This window comes from Nansenia antarctica (assembly GCF_963989245.1).
Source record: "Nansenia antarctica genome assembly, chromosome: 3".
Classification (NCBI taxonomy): domain Eukaryota; kingdom Metazoa; phylum Chordata; class Actinopteri; order Argentiniformes; family Microstomatidae; genus Nansenia; species Nansenia antarctica.
Window position 1 is genome coordinate 20,288,477 of NC_137688.1, and position 21,658 is coordinate 20,310,134.

The window sequence follows — 21,658 nt, forward strand, 5'->3', positions numbered from 1 at the left end:
GTCCCTGGCTGGCAGTGATGTGTGCTCCATTGTATTGGTGTATTGTAGCATCGATGCGTGCAGAACAAGTCAGACTGCATGTAGTGTTGATTATCAATGGGTTTCCTTGTTTCGAGAATGAGTGTGTGTGCCAGCTTGTGGGCACATGTTTGTGAACCTTACTACATGAAACCACTGACTCGATCTCTCTCTCTCTCCCCCTCTCTAGAATGTATGAATATATGAATATATTCTACCACTCAAATACAGGCACCCCCCCCCCCCCTCGAAAAACATCCGCTAGCACACAACCCCGGCCCTCCACCCCCCCCAAAAGATCCAAGTGCAGCATATAATATGTCAAGGTTTTGCTGTTAGAACCACTCTTGACGGTACTGTCTCGGCATATAAATGAAGGTGAGGCACACCTACTACTACTCTTTCCTCGGGTCGCTAGAAACCTTTTTTGCTTACCCTACCTTTCACAGCTCAGCTAGAGGGAGAACAGATATCCTTATTGGCATAGATAGTGTAGTCTATTATAGACACTGTGGGTACCCACAAACATTCCAAATCCTTTTTTTGTGTCCACAGGGGTGACTGGATGACAGGATGACTGGTGAGGTCTGAATACTGAAGCTGCAGTGAATAGGGACACCTGGTGGTGTATAAGATTAGGATTGCAAATGCAGCAATATTATTTATAGCATCCTACAGGTGGCGCCAAATACCATAGAACCAGAACCGGGTAGGGGCGGGGACTGATCATTACTTTGAGTCTGATTGGGCAAACTGAAGTCCATCAAAACCCAGGCAAACATAGTTAGCCCGCTAACTAGCCAGATAAAGGCTAACGGTGCACCTTTGGGACATGTCTTGTTCCGTTATCCTGGCGACAATCATGTACATTTGATTAACGACATACATTTTTTTTTTACTTTTTCGAGAAGGCGGAAAAAAGTAGCTTGATTCATGCAAAGTCTAGAATTTAATCAGCCAATTCATTTACCTCTGGACAACAACACCGCGCTCACCGGTGCAGGGTAGGTTTGTTTTTGCTGCTAGTCAGCTTAGCTAGCGATCTAAACAACAGATCCCTGCATAAATGCATCGATGTATCTATACTTGCATGACACATTGTATCAATTCACGTGTGTTGACGGTTATGAATGAGTGAGTCGAATGAGCGACGAGTGACGTAGGTAACCACGGCTCGCTTGATGCTTTCGTCTGGGCAGTTACTCAAACACCAATTTGCTGGATGGGGGATGTGGTGTGTGCTTGCAACTATCCTAGACGACAATTATTACGATTTGTCCCAAAACGTTTTTTTTTTAGAGCATTTAGTTCATTTAAATCAAAAGCGTGTAACTCCAACCCGATGCTTTTGTGTTTTGTTATGTTTCAAAAAGGGCATTTAATGTTCAACAATTCAGATGATGATGCTTTGCTTCGGGTTTGTTGTTAGTGAAGAAATTTAATCAAAACATATTTTATGTTATTTTTTTACCAGAAGTGGAAAACAGTAGCCAAGCTATATGTAGGTCCAGAATTGTTGTTATTTTAGCTGTTCCTTGCAAGCTGTTGGTCTTCTCATTCTCACTCTGTCCCTCTTTGGCTTCAGCAGAGTTGGAGCATGGTTGTCCCAGACAGCCCTAGTGTGGTCCCGCAGGCTGCCAACGGGGGTTCCGGCGGGCTCATGGACACTTCTCCGGCGGGCTACGGAGAGGAGGAGCAGGACCTGGCAGGGGTGGAGCTGGAGGAAGTTCGCAAGCTCCAAGAGCTGGTCAGGAGACTTGAAGTCCAGAACCAGACACTCCGTAACAGGGGTGGGAAGAATGTTCTCCTCGGGGGAGCCGCCACCAACAACAGCAACCTCCCGGCTGGCACCAACATCAACGAACGGCTCTCCTCCTGCGAAGGGTTGACCAACTCTCCCCTCAGGTTGGAGGACAGCAGTGAGCTAAGCAACAGGGATTTTGAGCTGTCTCCTCCGCAGGACAGCTGTAGCAGTGAGGAGATGTCCCCTCTCCCGGTGGCTAACAGGCTGGAGGAGGAAGAGGAGGAGGAGGAGGATAGGGGGCCGTGTGGAGGTTTTCTGACCCTTCCTTGCCGTAACGGATCAGGGCAGACCCAGGGGCACGGCCAGACCCCAGACAGTCCCTCTCTGGACAGCTGTGAATCAGAAACACTGGCGGGAAGCGACTCGGGGGTGGATCAGTCTGCCCTGGACGAGGTTGATGTCCTTGACCTGGAGGAGGAGTGTGCTGAGGTGGATGACGAGGACAGTTGGTAGGTATCTCTCTTGTGCATCCCAATAGTCTACTGCCTTGGCTTTCTTCCTCCACCCCCCTTTCTTCTTCAACAATACTGTCATGAACGCAGCAGAGGAGTGAAATACGGTCCCCTGTAGGTGTCCATCATATTGCTCTCAGCTGTCCTGTCCTCTCAGATCATTGCAGATGAAAGGCTTGGCCGCATGCAGCCCACATGTCTGATGGAGTCATCATCTGTTTACCATACAGAGGGGTCAACCTGGTGTCATACTGCCTGCTGTGCTTACATGAAGACAAGGGCCCGTAGTCAAAATAAGTCATTGGAGATTGTTCCTGTTTTACCCTTTACTTTAAAGTGGGTTATTGCTTGGAGGGATTTGACCTGAGGTGCATGGCTCTGGCACGTCTCCCGATTGCGGTAGCCTAGTAATGCCCAGCGGATATCGGGTAGAAAGGCTGTACAGTAGCCTAGTAATTGCCAGCGGATATCGGGCAGAATGGCTGTAAAAGCTAGCAGCATTTTCAGAGCCCTTCCTGCACAAAATGGCTGTGGCCAGCAGAGTGCTGCCTCTGTGATGATCACTATGAATCTGAGCGAGAGAGAGAGTCAGCAGAGAAAGAGAGGGGGCAGTGGAAGAGGGGAGAGGCCTAGTGCATCAGTGGTCTCTTGGAGGCCGGCCAGCCAATGTGATTTACTCAGGGTGCTGTGCACCGCAGTGCTGCTCTGACATGTGAACTTGGCCATGTTCAAAAGGACCACCACACTACCACACACAGTACACACACACAGTACACACACACACACACACACACACACACACACACACACACACACACACACACACACACACACACACACACACACACACACAGTACACACACACACACACACACACACACACACAGTAACCTCTCTGTGCTCCTGTTAGGCTGTGACGAACTGAACTGATTCCTACCAAGCTTTTTGAAAACAACAATGCAGTGTTGTTGTTTTGTTTAAAGTTCTGTAATTTAGAATTATGGGTTACGTTTTTTTGGTGAAAGTTGACTGACCTACTGATGTTTCATGTTCACTCTCTGGTCTATTCCTGAAAGTTTGGATTTGCATCATTCAAATGATCCACTTGTTCACCCCTCTGTAACATTAATGGAAGTCTTGTCCTTGTGTTTTGAAAGAAGACGAGGCTCTCCTCATTTGCCGGAATTTAATTAGCCTAATAGGATTTGATTACCCAAAAGGTTGGTAATAGCAGCCTGGTAATAATAGGCCTAGCTAATTCCAAATAATCTTTATTTGTTTAATGTTTTCCATATGCCTGAAATTCACCTTCTTGTTTGCGTGTAGGAGGAAAGTTCCGGGTGTGTAGTACTCCATTTTGTATCTGAAACAGGTACCGTATTGTTTTCCTGCTAGCTACTTTAGCAGCTTAGCTGTGGCTTAACGGCCGAACCAACAGTGACTTTTTCTCAGATTGGCATCAGTAGCCGTTCCATATGTGGTCCCATGTGGTTATCACCCCCAACAACATTTCATAATCCCTCAGGGCCCTAATCTGCTTTAGGCTGGCCGCCACTGGGTGCTAAACTGCTTTGGGTTAGGACTTAAATTGCATGTGAGCTTTGGGTGTTTTGTAACTACGGCTAGAAGAGGGGGGAGAAATGGCGGAGAAAATTTGAATCTTTTGTTTTAGTAGTACCTCCTTTGTGCAAGGAAAGAAAGAGCGAGTAAAGGGCAAGCAAACCAGAGGAGGACACACAACGTGTCCCTGTATGCATGAGCTCTTTGTCATACAGATGGCCTCTCTCTCTCTCTGTGATGATTATCACTACGTTGTCATACTGCGGCCGTTCACTGCTGTTCAACCAGAGGACAATAATAACTTCTTATACAACCTCAAACCGCTATGACTGTTACATAGGCCTACTGTTATTACAGAGGCCTACAGCCGTTAAGAACAAGAAAAACAAATCATAAAATCAAAAGGCCCTGACCATGTAACTACAGTGCTAGCCTCTGTGGCTGTGCTCTCCACTGGGACGTGTGACCTGGATACTGTCTGTTGTTGTTGCTGGTCCCAGTGGGAGACGGCTCCCATTATGAAGAGGAGCACAAGTTGATTACTCGAAAACCAGTTTGCGTCAGGCCTTTGTACGTGCGACTCGAGGCATTGGCTCATGTGACTGCTTCAAATGTTCTAACGAAATTGCCTGTTTGCACTTTTCGGGGCAGGACTCAAAAAGCGTGTGAACACACACACACACACACACACACACAGCTTCAGGCCTCGATACCAAGCAACGCAGGAAAACACCGGGGTATTAATGTCACACCATTGTGTCATCTGTGGTGGTTTGCGTAGAAGGCAAGGCTGCATTGTCTTTATAGAATATATGTGGTGCGCCTCCTATTTTTGAAGCTCCTTGCGGTAGACGTTAATGCGCTGTGATGGGCTGAGCTGAGCGAGTAGCCTGCTCGTTAGGAGTCAGCGCAGAGATGGGATGGACTAGTTTGGTCTGGACAGGGCTGGGCTGGGCTGGGCACAACTGTATTGGCCTGGGCACGCATAAAGAAATGGCTCTCTAGGGTAGCTGTTGCTTCAACGGTCTTCTTGGATCACTCGCTTCACAGAAGAAACACATGTTAGGCCTGTGTACTTCACACACCTGTGTATTTCGACACACCACCTGTGTGTTTCATAGGCCAGTGTGTTTCATAGACCAGTGTGTTTCACAACAGGTTTGACAGTTATGCTATTCCTGTTCCCAGTCAGAAAACCGTTGGCTGATGACCTTTGGTTGATTAGTGTGCTTAGGGATTATGAGTTTGTGCCTGTGTTTTATAGCTCTGTATCAGCCATCCTGGAATTCATACCTCCTGTAGACATTCCCACACGCTCACACGAGTTATTCTGGGCATACCAGGCGCGTGAGAACGGTTAACTTAACATGCTAAACGGATAAGTGTTCAGTTCTGCGCTCGATTGCGGCCGGTCCTGTTCTACCTGTACAAAATATAAATCAACCCATTCTCCCTCTCATGCTCCTCTTCTCTCTCTCTCTCTCTCTCTCTCTCTCTCTCTCTCTCTCTCTCTCTCTCTCTCTCTCTCTCTCTCTCTCTCTCTCTCTCTCCTCCCTCCCTCCCCCAATCCCCCTTTCTATTCCCTCCCTTTCACTCTCTCGCTCTCTCTCTTATCTCTTTCCCTCCAATCCCCCTTTCTATTCCCTCCCTTTCACTCTCCCTTTCACTCTCTCTCTTATCTCTTTCCCTCCAATCCCCCTTTCCATTCCCTCCCTTTCACTCTCTCTCTCTCTGCAGGTTGTATGTGTCTCCTAAGAAGCAGGTGGTTGCGGAGCCACGGCCAGAGTCTCCGTTGAAGTGGTGTCGGAAGGTCCTGGACCACCCCAGCCCAGAGACCGAGGTGGCCTGTAGGACCCTCCTCAACCGCCTGGACCAGAGTACGCAGCCATGCTCCATAACCACACACACTCTGCCCTCTCTACCCAATAAGCTCATAACCTCATGACAGCTAGGAAGCCGCTCCCTATAACGACCTGATAACACTTTAATAACACAGACGTCATAACACAACCTGGGCCCGGGTTGGCACGTGTTCCAATACACGGACATTAAACAATAACCTCATAACAAAAAAAGAGATTTGGTGAGGCTGCATTATCATTTCATGCATTTTATGCACCCAAATTGTGGAATGCACTGCCAGTTTACATTAGGGATGCAAATCAGCAAATATGTTCAAATCAAGACTAAAGACCCATCTTTTTAATATTGCCTTTGAGTGACTAAATAATTAAATTATGATTATATAATGATTAGAGCACTTTGAGCTGCAACGTTTGCAGGAAAAGCGCTATACAAATAAAGTTATTATAATTATTATTATTATTATTAACCTCATAACAAAAAGTACCATGTTGAGAACACACCCTTGTCTAGTAAACTCTATCAGAGACCATAGGAATAGAACTCAATTCTCTCATTTAGATGCTGCCCCAAGAGGGCTGCAGACAGATGGCACATTGTTGAGTTCAGAGTGCTATCCAATAATGTTCCTAACCCCACCTGGAGCTGCTGCAGACTGTGTGTGCGTGTGTGTGTGTGTGTCTGTCTGTCTGTGTGTGTGTCTGTCTGTCTGTCTGTCTGTGTGTGTATGGGTGTGTCGTATGGGTGACAATGCCCCAGATAGTGTGTGTGTGTGTGTGTGTGTGTGTGTGTGTGTGTGAGAGATCCGACACACCCATTCATTATGTATCCTGCTTGCGGCTCGTACATCCTGCGTGTGGCAGAACAACAACAGAGCCTTTCACACCAGGGCTGAACCACCAGGCAGATGATGTCATGGGCTGCCGGGTCAGATTACTACGCCCTGGGTCAGCTCTCCTCGTCCAACGGCCCAACACGGCTGTCTGTCAGTGCCACGGACCTGCCCACTGGCCCAGGACAGGGCTGTCTGTCTGTCAGGCCACACAGCTGTCTGTCTGTCAGGCCGTGGACCTGCCCACTGGCCCAGGACAGGGCTGTCTGTCAGTCAGGCCACACAGCTGTCTGTCTGTCAGGCCGTGGACCTGCCCACTGGCCCAGGACAGGAGAAAGCAGTCTGGAGAAAGAAAATGGCAAAATGATGAAGCAAGCGAAAGTTTAGGATTTATACTCTGGGATGGCCTGCTTCTTGTCATAAACAGTTTTTTTTTTTTTTTTACCACTTTTGTAAGTGTGATATAGGACAGGACTTTGTTCCCAAACTTTGTTTGTGCTGTGACCCACCTAAGATTTTGGGGAAATTTTCCTCTGGCCTACCAAAATAAAGAGACGTCTCGAGATAAAACGTTTCACTTTCCCCCCTGAAACAAAGCATGGAAAGTAAGCTCTTCATTTAGGATTCAACACTCCCCCGAACCCGTCATGTAAAATGAACTGCAGATATCTAATTGTGTGTTTGTCTCCCTCCCTCCCTCTGTCTGTGTGTGTCTATCTCTCTGTCTCTCCCCCTCTCCAGCCTCGCGATGGAGGAACATCTACAGCAGTCCTGGCCAGTGCTCCTTCGGGCCCTCCGCGGAGCCTGGCTCCTCGGGCTCCGGTGGCCTGCTCTCTCCTGGGTACCCCAAATCAACTAACAAAACCCTACTAACCTGTGGCAGCTCAGGTACGGCATGACATTAACACACCCACGCTCTCCTCCACCTCCTCCTCTGCGCCTCACTGGGCTGTGTGTTTTTATGGGCGGGTCACTTGTTTTGATGGGACTCGGATTCAGTAACAGGTTGTTGTTTTTCTTTTAGATGTGATATATGACTCTGTACTGCAATGTTACAAGGTTACAAGGTTTTTAAAAGGGTTACGCCTCAACGCGACAACGTAATGTGTTGATGGCTTGCGTCTGGTTTTCACATTGCGCTTCAATGAGGATACTGACACTGGTGTGCTGTGCTATGCATTGATTGTCGGGACTAAAATGTAGGACGTCTACAAGCTTGCTGTTGCAGTGGTGTGGATGTCAAATGCATTGCACCTTTGTCATACTGGAAAACACAACTTCCACTTCACAGGTGCTTTACACGTGGCAGCATCTGCAGCACAAGGCTCGTGTTGCTGGGAGCAGCACTATAAATAACCATCTTTGCATGGACTTTGTAAACGCTATGCTTGCTGGTGTCCCTTTCTAACACCAGACCCTTTTATGTAACCAAATGCCAGTCTGCTGCCAGTTTGAACGAAAGTGTGTGTGTGTGTGTGTGTGTGTGTGTGTGTGTGTGTGTGTGTGTGTGTGTCTGTGTGTGTGTTACTGTGTGTCTCTGTGTGTGTCTGTGTCAGACTGTCCTGCTGGGACGCATCCTGCTTCCAGCTGTCCCCAGCGCCCAGTCTAGACTAACACTAGGGGACAGGACAGGGGGTGAGGTGAGGGTCAGGGTGCCCCCAGGAGCATGTCCACTCAAACGCCCTCCGCTGGATCTCTGTCCTCGCATCCACCGTGCTGAGTCTCCCCTAGCAGTGACTCAACTGATACTCCACCACAGTCCACACAAGTGTCTCTATGCCAGTGCCATCCCACGCTTCGCATGTAGTGGTGTGTGACTCACGCGGGGGTTTTGCGGGCGGTGTGTTTGTGTTTTGCCAGGCTACGTGGGGAGGAACTCTGCCCTGAGCTCTCAGTCCTCCATCGACAGCGAGCTGAGCACGTCGGACGACTCCATCTCCATGGGTTACAAGCTGCAGGACCTCACGGACGTCCAGATCATGGCTCGCCTTCAGGAGGAGAGTAAGTGTGGAGTTATGTACAAACGACAGACTGCCATGCGTGCGTGCGTGCGTGTCCGACGTCTGAAGGGCTCTGGAGTGTCGATGCCAGTATTTACAGACCCCCCCCCTCCCGTATACACACAATCTGTTATTGTCAGTGTGCCAGAGGAAACTGATCAATGAGCCAATGGAAAGTGTGTGTCAGTGTGTGTTTACACGCCACAGACGGGTACTCTCTTTCGGGGAATGGGGAGGGGTATTGTTGCCGGTGCCTGCCTGTATATTCACATGTGTGTGTGTGCGTCCGTCCGTCCGTCCTCTTCCAGGCCTGCGGCAGGACTACGCCTCCAGCTCGGCGTCGGTGTCACGCCGCAGCTCCTCGGCCTCCCTGCAGTCCCTGCGGCGGGGGGGCGGCGGCGGCGGCGGAGCCTACAGCGACCAGGAGCTGGACGCCTACAGCCTGGAGGACGAGGAGGACGAGGGCGGCTCCTCCTCGCTGCAGCAGCAGCAGCGCATGCACCGCTACTCGCCCTCGCCGCACGGCTCGCCCCGCTGCCTGTCCCCCTCCGCCTCGGCGCACCGCCTGGGCAGCGCCCTCCCCCCCCGGGCGCGGGCCCCCCGCCGCTCCCTGCAGGGCCCCAGCCCGGAGCTGCTCAAGTTCGCCAAGAGTGAGGGTGAGGCAGGCCATCCACCATACATACGTAACACGCGAGGGAGGTCATACACTGTATATAGAAGTAGTGTCCGTGCACAATCATCATCAGCTGGGTCGATAGAACGTACAAGCCGGGCGAGCCGCTATCAGAATAGCCAACGTCGGTGGTGTTTCTAAACAGGACCCGATGGGTTAATATTCTTCATTTGCTGTACATCAGAAGACGTGGCTTATGAAATGCGGACACAGTACTGTACATTTGAACAAGTTGTGTGTGTGTGTGTGCGTGTGTGTGTGTGTGTGTGTGTGCGTGTGCGTGTGCGTTTGTGCGTGTGCGTGTGCGTTTGTGTGTGTGTGTGCGTGTGTGTGTGTGTGTGTGTGTGTGGTTACAGAGGAGTTGAGGCACAGCATGCCTAACCTGGCCCCCCGCACCAGCCTGCGTTCCCTGGAGGCGGTCCGAAACAGCCGCAGCATGGAGGCTAACCTCCAGAGCTCTGGTAGCCGCATGTCCCGCCTGCCCCATACCCCCTCCTCAGGTAACCCTCACTGGTCCCTCACTGCCCCACTCCTCCCTCTTTGAGTAACCCCACCCACACTGCCCCCCGCTCCCTACCCCCACAGGTAACCCTCACTGCCCCCTGCTCCCTACCCCCACAGGTAACCCACCACTGCCCCACCCCACCCTCACTGGCCCCCACACCACCTACTAACATCCATCACCTCCACCCCCACATCTGCCACACACACACCCACACACACACACACGGGTAGCCTACTTCTCCACACGTCCCTCACCCCCCCACCCCACCAGGTGTAGCCAACAACTCTTAACTGCCACATACTGTGTATCCTGACCTTACTACTGACACTGTTCTTAATAACTTGTGTACGCCACTCTACTCAGAGTTATTCCTAAAGCAAACCTACAGTCGTCCTGAAACCCTGTCTGTCTGCCCTCCTCCAGGTATGTCCTCCGGTCGGATGCGTGGCAACGGCCAGTCCCCCCTCTCCCTCAGGACTCCCGTGAAAGCCATGGGCCCCGTGGGGGGTCCGTCCATGCCGGGGGTCCGCCAGCCCTCCAGGGGCCTGCCCGTGCCTCAGGGGGGGGGGCCCTGCGGAGGAGGGGTCCGCAGGGTCCAGTCCCCGGGCCCCGTCACCGGGGGGGGAGCTTACGCCGTGGGCAGGGCCTCCGTCGGCGGGGTGGGGAGGCAGGCGGCCGGCCGAGGGCAGGCAGGAGCAGCGGCATCCTTCAGGAGCAGACTGGCACAGCCCACCAGGAGGTGAGTGCTTATGCTTCTATTATTGGGGGTGGGGGGGGGGGGGGCTCATTTGATTTCTTTCCATTTTTAGTGCTGTTTAACAGACAAACAAACAAAATGCCACCCAAAGACTAAAGTAAGGTATGAGAGTTTGAGTGGTTGTCGTGTCAACCGCTACACCCATGGATCGAGACTTATTTTGTCTTTGATTCGCAGGTCTATGACTAAAACGTGTGGTCCCGACGATGCGTGGAAAGACGGCTGTTACTGAGTCTCCACCACAACAACAACAACGACGAAACCTCCACCTCTCTCCTTTACCTCACTTAAGTATGAACTACACCAACATACTGACCTGCCTCTGAACTCACCCCTGCAGACTGGAATACTGACCGCACTGCACCTGGTCCTTCCCTGGCATGAACCCTCACCCCAAGGACACCAGAGAAAGGAGAGAGAGAGACAGATATAGGGAGGGAAGAGCCGGACACACACACACACACACAAACACACACAAACACACACACATTTCACCCTATGGGCTGAGACACAGCTTCCAGAAGATTTTGTTTGTGTTTTTAATATTGTCAATCCCAGTGTATATTTTGTATGATAAATGGGAGAGGCTGCTGGAACAATGTGGGTTGTCATTGACATTGTGACGATGGATGGATGGATGGATGGATGGATGGATGGATGGATGGTTGGTTTTCTGTGTGTGAACTCTTACTACTACCATATGAAGGTGATCTGAAACTGGGTATTGCATGATGTTTTATTTTCTTGCTTTATCCTCCACAGATTAAGCTTATTCGTTGTGATAATGTGATAATGCTACGATAATAATGCTCTGTTCTTCCAGCAGCCCCATGTTGATCCGTGGGAAGGTTTTCTTTAACGTGATTGGTTAGTGATTGCTCCATAGATATTTGTGTTGTATTTGTGTTCTGCTGGCACAACAATGCAACCTCTGAACCTCACTGCCCTTCCAACTACAACAGTAGACCCCTGATGAAGAAAAAGAGGAAATAAAAGAAATGTGTTGGGGTAAACTCTTTGTGCCAAGGTGCGTTTCTGCTGCAGCATTGTTTCTAAATCCAACATTTGAAAATACTGTATACATGCATTTACCACAGTTTTTACTGCATATCGGTAGATGAATCAGAGTGTTGGTCTTTATACCACTGTCTGTCGTGATAAACGGCAGAATAATGTTTATGCACCCTTCGTGCATAAACATTATTCTGTCCTTATGCCTTAGAGACAACCAGCTATGCACCCACATGTGGAGTGCCTCTGAAAATCAGGAACTGTAATGAAAATTAACAATAAAGCCTATGAAGTGTTGATGAATGTGTTGCTGTTGTGCCAATTATATGATCCAATATAGATGCATGTAAGAGAGAGAGAGAGAGAGAGAGAGAGAGAGAGAGAGAGAGAGAGAGAGAGAGAGAGAGCCTACTGTAGAAACACTACTCATCTGTGTGTATGTGTGTGTATATGCATATATTATATATATATATATATATATATATATATATATATATATATATATATATGTGTGTGTGTGTGTGTCTTATATCAAGGGGCGGTCTGATGACATGCAGTACCCACGACTATGAACGTACTTTCAATTCTGCAGCTGCTACAGTTCTTGACTCTATCCAGAGCGGCGCGTGCAAACCCTCCCGCCCACCACACACACACAAACAATATATATATATTTATTTTATTTTAGTAATTGCTGCAACAACCACGATCAATCGGTAACACAAAAAAAAAAATCTAATTCCCTGTCGACCTCAGTAAGCTCTCCCTGGCGTGACGCAACTGGACAGGGATCAGCGGTAAACGAGGCCACGCATTGGGTGCGTTCCTAAACACACTCTGGAAATCTGATCAGCACTCACGGAATGCCTCTCGTCCAATCAAATTACTCGGTCGCTCGATGACGTCAAACCCAGTGTGCGCTTCGGCGGTCTCAGAGCAAATTTACGAACGCACCCGTCTGCCCCCCCCCGCCCTCTCTTGGTTGACAGCGAGCCACCTGATTGGCCGAGGCCTCGGAAAGAGTGGCCGGGGATCCAAAAGTACAGGCCGCATTTAGCTTACTGTCGAAAAATAAACCAAAACAATAACATATAAAGACAAGAAAGCAGAGAAATCGCCGATTAGATTTGAAGGAGTCCATAATCAGGTAAAACGCGCTGGATCAATCGAAACTGCATATGGAATATGACGCCAGGGCCCAGTCGGCCGTAGCGGGCCTCTTTCAGCCCTTTCGGAAACAACATGGTAGATTATACAGATGATGCCGCATGCGCTAGCTAACATGCTAAGCTAGCTAGCCAGCTCGATTGTCTTAACAAATGTGCACTATGAACATATTTATTACACTCTGGTGTTGTGAGACGTGATGCAATGTGTTTAATTCGTTTAATGGACAGTGTTTAATTCCGTTAATGGTGCACAAACGACATTTTATTCAGAACTAACCAACTCGATAGCTTACTCGAGGCTAGCTGATATGCTAAACCAAAATGGCGGAAACACAAGGCCAATACAAAGACACTTGACTGGCCGCAGTCACACACTGTGGAGGGGGGGAGATGGAGGGGGGACAGAGCTGGCTAGTGTAGTCAGGCTTGTACCTCGCTAGTGGGCGTTGCAACGTTTCAGATAGACATTTTTTACCTAAAGAAGAGCCAATCAGGCACAGCTTCTGCATGAGTCAACTATCTGTCTGTGGAGATATGTGACGCGTTTCATTTGTAGACGTTGCACGGTGCACCCACCTAGATGTCTGCACGGCGCACTGCTGCCCCCTACTGGTCATGTTAGCAGTGGTGGTGCTGCTGCTGGATAGGTAGCTAGAAATAGATAACCATTAGCTACCTAAATGCATCAACACAAATGCTCAATTCACAAATCGTGACGTTAGAATTATAAGGTTCTATCTCAATTTTTGTCAAAATTGAGTTTTTTACATAATCTGATCCATTAGGTGTTTAATCAGGTGTATAATCTGATCCACCACATGCCTGTGTGGTGTTATTTTTAAAAAGTTGAAATTTTTGAGTTAGTAATTCATAAAATACAAAGGTTCCATCTCACAAAACATAATGGAATGTAAAAACGTTGACGCTCAATATCTCTGAACTACCCTAAACGGAGATAGAACCGTATAATTCTAAGCTCACGAAATGCCAATTTAGCAGGCTAAGCCATTGACATCGTCTATTCCCTTGCCTTGGTTGACAGAATAAGAAGAAGGGACAGTTTTCCCTGCAGTTGCATAATGTTAGCCAGTAGTGGTGTTTGTAGATTGGGGGGCATGTGTGTACTGTGCTTTCAGTATCCGCTTGGGGAGTGGGGGGACTATTCATGAGTCCCAGATGAAAGTCCTGCTATAATAGTTCAGAGTTCCATTCGTACACAGTCCAGAAGACTTGAGCTCAGTTAGCAGATAGTTGACTTGACTCTGAAGCACGCGCACACAGCACACATGTTATTCAATTAGGCTAAGAGCACAAATGCAGTGTACTGTAGAATACTCCAAACCGAAATAGTGGGCCTTTGAGTCACCGTGATATGTTGTAATGTACACATGCTGAGAGATGTAAGTTTTTTCAGTGATTGTTATACATATTAAAATGGCCGCTAATGTTCTTCCTTGCATGCAGGATTCTCTCCTCCAATGGAAGGAAGGAACAAGAACAACATATTGTTATTTTAGAGCATTGGCATCAAATGTGAAGGTATGCACACATGTATCAGCTATCTTATCATCACACACACACACACACACACACACACAATGAACTAGGAATGTTTTACATGATGCATACCCTTTTTATTTTTAAGCCTTTTTAAGATCGAAGAGATGGACCCAGGAGGAGGGGTCTTGGAGCTTCACACACAGGAGCTGAAGATGCCCCATACCATGATCATGCAAGACTTTGGTAGGTGAATGCCCCATACCATTCACCATGTAGACACACAAACTGTAATACATATGCCTGATATTGAGATAAAAAGACTACCCAGTGTTGTTAGCTATATATTGTGTAATCATATTCTCCCGCTACATTCTTTGTCTCTGCAGTGGCTGGAATGGGGGGCTTGGCTCACATCGACGGGGAACACATTGTGGTGTCTGTCCCTGAAGGCATGCTGCTGTCTGACATGATGACGGACGAAGGCATCCTGCTGGAGCACGGCCTGGAGTATGTCGAGAGCCTGGAGACAGAGGTGGTCGAAAGCCTCGAGACTGAGGTGGTGGAGCTGGAAACTCAGTTGGTCGAGGGCCTCGAGGCGGAGGTGGAGGTAGAGCGCTACAACGCAGAAGTGGTTGAGGGCCTCGAGGAGGAGGTGGAAGTGGAGGGCTTTGAGGCGCACATCGTCGAGGGCTTTGAGGCAGAGGTGGATGTCGAAGACCTAGACGCTGAGGTAGTAGAGGGCACTGACATAAGTCATGAGGACACGGCGTCCACTGAGGGAGTGATCATGTCTGAGTCCATACTGGAGGGAGAGGTCGCCATAGAAGAAGCTCTGGACTCTCACCCCCATGGCCTTACCTCAGACCTCATCCAGGGGTCGGTCCACCACCATATGCCAGACCAGGTCTTTGTGACAGCCCTCCTGTGTGACGACCAGGACAGTGCCTTCGATCAAGAGCTGGTATCAGAGGAGGTGATGGTGATGGAGGCAGACACAGACACAGAGACTGTCATCCAGGCCCATGAGGAGCTCCACGACGCAGAGTCTGAGGGTGAGGAGGACGAAGATGAGAAGAGTACCTCGGAGGGTTATCTCATGATCTCCTGTGAGTGAGCCAGCTAGTTCTATTGCTGCCGGTGATTTAGTCTACACAGTTTAGTCTAATGTATCTGTGTCGTAGCCAGTGTGTCTTTACTATATCAGGCTGTGTGTAACTGACTGTGGTGTGTCTTCTCTCACCTCTTCAGTGGATGACGTGGGGGAGAAGCTGGACATCGGAGACACTCCTCTGGAGATCAGCACTGAGATGTTGGAGGACGACGGATCCAAACAGGACGGATCTGAGGTCATTAAAGTCTACATCTTTAAAGCAGAGACCGATGAAGATGTTGAAATAGGCAAGTGGGACCTGAATGACGTCTGGTACTTATATCGTTAGTACCAAAACTATATTTGGTGTTAAAATGATAGATGTAAAGTTAAAATGTATTTTGTGAAGGAAAAACATAAATGTCCTTTTTTAGTTCAACAGCAGCATATCGTATTTTTTTTCACTGTGATTGAAAAACAAATAACTGAAAGTCAGTTATCAGACATTGAAAGCTGAACACATTTGGTGTGCTGTGGCTATGAAGGAGGAGGGAGATTCCTACTAAATTACCTTTATTTATGTTTGTGGCTACAGGAGGGACAGAGGTGGTGTCTGAGAGTGAGTTGCATAACGGCCACTCTGCTTTGGAGGCCGGGGCTGGAGGCAGACTGGGCCGGGAGAAGATGGTCTACATGGCAGTGAAGGACGAAGAGCAGGACATTGGTAAGCGTTCACTGTTCCTTGAAGTAACCTGCCGATGTAACAGTTTGAGCTGACATCCAACTCAATCAAGTTTGATCAGTGATCGCTTCAGGAATGCGGTGGAGGAAAGGATGCGTGTTTAATGTATTGGAACTGAGTGTTCCTGACCTATGACCTATGGCTGACCGTCCCTGTGGCTGTGTCTCCAGACGTGGCAGACGTGGCGGAGCAGGTGTACATGGAGGTGATTGTGGGGGAGGAGGAGCCCTGTGCAGTACCGGAGGCCCAGCTAGACGACCCCCCAGACAGCAAGTTTGTGCCCGTGTCCTGGGCAGCTGCTTATGGTAAAGATTCACCTTCTCTGAAGGAGGATTTAGAGCATGTCACATGTTTGAGTTAAAACTTGATCCACAGTGATTATGTTCAACAATTAATTTAAGGGATAGTATCATAGTTCACTTCAAGAGAGTCAACGTTCACACCTACAGTGGTCTTGAGTCACCTGGGAAGTCACCTGCTGATAGCCTGGTCTGTGTGTAGGTAACAGCTCGGGGACAGTGAAGAATGGAGCGGCCAGACCGTACCTCCAGATCAGAGACGGCAGCAGCCACGCCCTCAAGCAGAAGACCAAGAAGAAGAAGAAGGGAGAGACGCGGAAATGCCAGACAGGTATGGGCAGCCGTTACCACAGCCCCCACTCTGAAACCATTCAGTGTTTCCCATACAATGTATAATGTATGGCATACATAGACGAGACTGTGGCGGGCCGCCATAGTCTAGTTTGTCCTGCCATAGTCTCATAACGGACCAAAAGTATTTTTAGAACGTTATTTTTTTATTTCTCAGCGCTACTCGCGCTGTTGCAGAAAGAGTTCAAGCAGGTTCGTGGTTCGGAGCTAGGGCGTTTGCCCCCCCCATTTTGAGACTCACAAAATCCTGTGGGAAACACTGGATCAGTGCAGAGGAAGCCACATTACACTGGGATTCTGTGGCATTGGTTTATTTACAGTATTGCACAGTATATTACAGTAATATATCCATCCCCTGTCTGGTCTCCACAGCTGTGATCATCGGCCCTGACGGCCTGCCTATGACCGTCTACCCCTGCCACATATGCAGCAAGAAGTTCAGCTCGCGTGCCTTCCTGGCGTGCCACATGAAGAACCACCCAGACTACCGTCAGAAGAAGAAGTACCAGTGCACAAAATGTAATTTTACCACCAACAAGAAGGTCAACTTCCACAACCACCTGGAGAGCCACAGGCTGCTGGTCCCCCGCAGCGGCGGTGGCGGAGGGGGCGACAGGAGCCCTGAGTACACAGAGTACACACGGCGCTACCACGAGGCCGGCTCCCGGGGCTCCAACAAGCTCCTCATCCTCCGGGACAAGGAGCCCAAACGGCACCACTGCAAGTACTGCGACTACGAGACAGCCGAACAGGGCCTGCTCAGCCGCCACATGCTGGCCGTGCACAGCAAGAACTTTGCCCACGTGTGCGTGGAGTGCACCAAAGGCTTCCGCCACCCGTCAGAGCTCAAGAAGCACATGCGCACGCACACTGGCGAGAAGCCCTACGGCTGCACGCACTGCGAGTTCCGCTGCGCCGACCAGTCCAACCTAAAGACTCACATCAAGAGCAAGCACGGCGCCGACCTGCCGTTCAAGTGCGGCCACTGCCCGCAGGCGTACGCCGACGAGGACGAGCTGCAGAGGCACCTGGAGACGGTGCAGGGCCACAAGACCCACCAGTGCCCGCACTGCGAGCACAAGAGCACCAACTCCAGCGACCTGAAGCGCCACGTCATCTCGGTGCACACCAAGGACTTCCCGCACCAGTGCGACGTGTGCGAGAAGGGCTTCCACCGGCCATCGGAGCTGAAGAAGCACGCCGAGTCGCACAAGGGCAACAAGGTGCACCAATGCCGGCACTGTAACTGTAACTTCACCGCCTCCGACACCTTCGCCCTGAGCCGACACATCCTGTCGATGCACACCAAGGACCTCCCCTTCAAGTGCAAGCGCTGCCGGCGGGGCTTCCGTCAGCCGCTGGAGCTGAAGAAGCACATGAAGACGCACAGCGGCCGGAAGGTGTACCATTGCAATTACTGCGAGTACAACAGCACGGACGCTTCGGGCTTCAAGCGACACGTCATCTCCATCCACACCAAGGAGTACCCGCACTGCTGCGACTACTGCTCCAAAGGGTTCCGGCGGCCCTCGGAGAAGAGCCAGCACATAGCGAGGCATCACAAAGACATGTTGGTGTAAACGTTGGAGGGCAAGCGTCACTCACGACACAATCTCCCCTCTCCTTAGTCTCCGGTAGACCTGGTTAACACTGGAGGACAATCTAAGTGAAGAGGGGTGAAAATGGTACTTTCTTTACTTGGCTAATGATGACGACGACAGCAGCATTCTAATTGACCGTTCTCTGTGTCTGTGGTGATATGAAATAGGTCTTAAATCTACCCCCCTCCCCCCAGAAGTAGTCAAACCAAGCATCTTTGGGGGGGGGGGGGGGTGAAGTATATAAAGTGTGTGTATGTACTGTAGTGGGATGGGTGTAACTATGGTTCTTGTAGCATATGTCTTTGTTTTTTTGCTGCAGAGGAATCACCTATGAACATGTATTCAGGGTTTCAAAATGTCTATATTTTTATATCCACTCAGCTGAAATGCTGCAAGCTGACAATATCCTCTAAATGGTGCTTAGGGATTGTCACGCCAGTTGTTTTCCAGACGTTGTGGGACGGGTACAGGGGGTTTAGGGTCAGGAGAGCTGCCTTTCCTCTCTACCTTCACAGTACCAGTGACTAGTATGTCCTCTCACTAACCAGTTTTAACCAGTTTAGATGTTTGTTTTAAAGGCAGTCACAATCATGTAATTAATTTGAGGGGGTGGGGCCATTTGTGAGGTCAGAAATGGTTTGGAACAATGTTTACATATGCACCTTAATGTAATCGAGCTGCGAAACCAACTTATTTCAGGGCAGATGTGTTTCGTTATTATTAATGGTGCCGTTTATTAATTCTGCAATCATGTGTTGATGTCATGTAAGCTTGGCAGATGGTTAACATTCAGTATGTTTGGTTAAAAAAAACAAAAAAAAACATTGGTGGTTGTGTGACCCTTCACCTTGAGAATGCCACTGTAAGAAATGTATGTACTGTATATGTATACTCGCATATGACACAGATATGCTAACACAGCCAACTCTCTGATCACATTCAGGCCTTACTTGTACATTGTTATTTTCTTCTCATGCACTGAACTCGGCTAAACTGAAATCAGAAAAGTGATTTTTAAAAGTCTCAAACATGCTGTTTAAGTATGCACCATTCTCTGAGAGATTATGTATGTTTGAGTTTGTAGAAAGCACTTTAAATGTTTTTTTTCTTTTTTTCTTTTTTACATGCACAAAGGGCATATTTGTTTATATTCCCCTGACATAAGACAGTTGCTAAGCTTTGTGAGTGGATAAAGAATGTGTTGGGTGTTTCATTACCTCTGATGTAGGAGGGTATCATTATTCATCAATCATGTATTGTCAAAAAAGCTGTCAGCGAAGCCATGTTTTGTTGTGATGTCTGGCTAGGTGTGCTAGGTGATGGGCATTTGCCAGACATCATACACATGGTTGAGATGATTGGCATTAGAGTCTTAATGTATGCACATACAGTATGCTGTCTCCATAAAATGAATTGTGGTAAAATTCATGCATTTCTTGTACCTTTGTTGTCTATATTTCATTTGCTCTGATTGTTGATAATAGAAAAAAAGAACTACTGGTGAAGAGGAACCAAAATAAACGATTATCTTTTTAATTTTTGCCTCCCTTTTTTGTGTTGTTGTTGTCTAATTTTATACCACTAGGTGGCAGTCATACTCTACTGGCATTGGTTCTTACCTCCACACAAAAGGTGAAGGCATGGCTTTTTAGAAACGACACATGTAGACATGTAGAGAACGCTGTTTAACAGTTGATGCCCCAGCTTAGAGTCAAATCACAGCCAATAGCAGAGCAGAGAATGTCTCCGTCGACAAATACAGCAGGCTCCCTCAGTGAGAGTTGGTCCGTTTAGTATCTCTACTTATGATGTAGGCTGAATTATCTTTATTACTGAACCTAGAATAGAGATTTTTCAACAGGGAACATCGATTAGACTTGGTGTCACTCTTAAGCCTACTCAGAGAGCTTATCCCATAAGGTTTGGTACCTAGCTGTTTTCTCATGTCAGGGGGGGGGGCATTCCAACATAGTAGGAATGTGAATTAGTAGTCTTGCCACCCTGAAGCTGCCTCAAAGGACTTGAGCTCAGAGTAATTAAGTGGTGTCAGGCATTCTGTGTTCATCCTTCCATATATTACCATTGATTCTCCAGGCTAGACAGTTGAATGAATGAAATGAATCAGCCAAGGCCTTTTCTGGGGTGGAACTCAAGGAAGGAGATTTCCTGTGTCTTATTCAGGAATGCTTAATAACAGAGAGAGGAGGGGGAGCTCAGCCTAAAATCCAATCCACTCTTTCTTGATGATAACTCCCTATGCCCTGGTAATGTGTCTGTTACCTGTTTTATTCTCATAGAATTGTGACACAGATGCTACAAAACAGGAAATGGCACTAAAGAAGACTAAAATACTGCCGTCCCCTGCTGGCTGTGCAGAAGCACACTACCACACTACTATGCATTTTTTATAAGATGAAATACTAGTATCTCAGTATATCAGCACAGCCGCCACATAGTTTATTAGAAAGTGGTTTGGGGAGAGATTGTGTATAGCATATTTGATATAACCTTGAATTGACTGTGATGACAAGCTACAGTATAGTGGATTTCTATCCCTCATTGGGCAGATGTATTATCCTCCATCCTAGCAGGAGTAAAGGCAGTAATGGGGCATGTGTTGGAAGTTTCTCCTGTGGTTTTTGTAGCCACACTTCTAGCACGACGACTGCCAATGGCCTCTGGCTTGAGCATAGATTACTTTTTCCTGCTATGCCTGGTGGATAGATGATTCACTTACTTATTTTTTGTAGGTCACTTTGGAATAACGCGTCTACTAAATGCCAACAAATGTAAATGTACGATGCACCATCCCCATATGGAAATGGAACTGTACAGGTGGCTTCACATGGGCGCCAAGAGCCACCGGGAGGGGATGAAGTATGCAATGTCATTTCTGCAGGTTGTCGCCTTGAATATATCACATACATCATTTATCACCCCTGCTGTCAGGAAACTGCTGAGAACAGTGAGATCAATATGCAGAGGCATCGATAAAATCCTCTTCGAAATGACCCTCTCTCTCCGACTGTATTACTCTGTGAAAATGCCCAAAGCCAGGAATAGCCTGTATGACCATGTTATCGCACTATACCGTACTATCGTACTATATTTGTGCATATAATATAACATTAAATAATTCCACCCCACAGACACCCTCTCCTGGTTCCTTAATCCCCGTCCTTTATCTAACTGCTTTCTGTCTTGTGCATGTCCAACTACGTTTGCATCATCAGTGTCCTGTTAAGATAAAAAAAGGGAAAAAAAGAAGATGTCTGTTAAGCCAGAATATAGCACCAGGTTTTATGGTTGCTGTCTTTTTTTTTAGGACATTAACTTAACTAAGTAGCAAATAACCTTACCATTTTGCCAGGAGACAGTTGTGAAAGAGAGCAGTGGATCTGCCTTGTTCAACGTAGACCCATATTCTATAT

At 48.3% G+C, this 21,658-nt stretch overlaps 2 protein-coding genes across 2 annotated transcripts; both read left to right on the plus strand.

The window, feature by feature from the left end:
• The first annotated feature begins 952 nt into the window (after positions 1 to 952).
• On the plus strand, positions 953 to 11,111 carry LOC308152725 (SLAIN motif-containing protein-like). The gene is made up of 9 exons (XM_080525781.1): positions 953 to 1,022; positions 1,607 to 2,271; positions 5,572 to 5,711; positions 7,271 to 7,417; positions 8,390 to 8,530; positions 8,838 to 9,185; positions 9,559 to 9,702; positions 10,131 to 10,446; positions 10,642 to 11,111. Exons 2-9 carry the CDS (start codon positions 1,616 to 1,618, stop codon positions 10,694 to 10,696), a joined length of 1,947 nt encoding a protein of 648 aa, XP_080381907.1. The 5' UTR covers positions 953 to 1,022; positions 1,607 to 1,615; the 3' UTR covers positions 10,697 to 11,111.
• A 1,391-nt stretch (positions 11,112 to 12,502) lies between these two features.
• Positions 12,503 to 18,343, plus strand: znf711 (zinc finger protein 711). Its single transcript, XM_080525174.1, has 9 exons — positions 12,503 to 12,622; positions 14,109 to 14,183; positions 14,290 to 14,387; positions 14,531 to 15,250; positions 15,393 to 15,542; positions 15,830 to 15,958; positions 16,147 to 16,281; positions 16,478 to 16,606; positions 16,999 to 18,343. Exons 3-9 carry the CDS (start codon positions 14,309 to 14,311, stop codon positions 18,204 to 18,206), a joined length of 2,550 nt encoding a protein of 849 aa, XP_080381300.1. The 5' UTR covers positions 12,503 to 12,622; positions 14,109 to 14,183; positions 14,290 to 14,308; the 3' UTR covers positions 18,207 to 18,343.
• The last annotated feature ends 3,315 nt before the right edge of the window (positions 18,344 to 21,658 follow it).

Excerpts from the sequence above, each read along its gene's own strand:
- LOC308152725 (XM_080525781.1), top strand. The coding sequence starts at position 1,616 with ATGGTTGTCCCAGACAGCCCTAGTGTGGTCCCGCAGGCTGCCAACGGG. Across the intron at positions 9,186-9,558 it reads CAAGTTCGCCAAGAGTGAGG|AGGAGTTGAGGCACAGCATG; the intron begins GTGAGGCAGGCC and ends GTGTGGTTACAG. Across the intron at positions 10,447-10,641 it reads CTGGCACAGCCCACCAGGAG|GTCTATGACTAAAACGTGTG; the intron begins GTGAGTGCTTAT and ends TTTGATTCGCAG.
- znf711 (XM_080525174.1), top strand. The coding sequence starts at position 14,309 with ATGGACCCAGGAGGAGGGGTCTTGGAGCTTCACACACAGGAGCTGAAG. Across the intron at positions 14,388-14,530 it reads CATGATCATGCAAGACTTTG|TGGCTGGAATGGGGGGCTTG; the intron begins GTAGGTGAATGC and ends TTGTCTCTGCAG. Across the intron at positions 16,607-16,998 it reads GACGCGGAAATGCCAGACAG|CTGTGATCATCGGCCCTGAC; the intron begins GTATGGGCAGCC and ends TGGTCTCCACAG.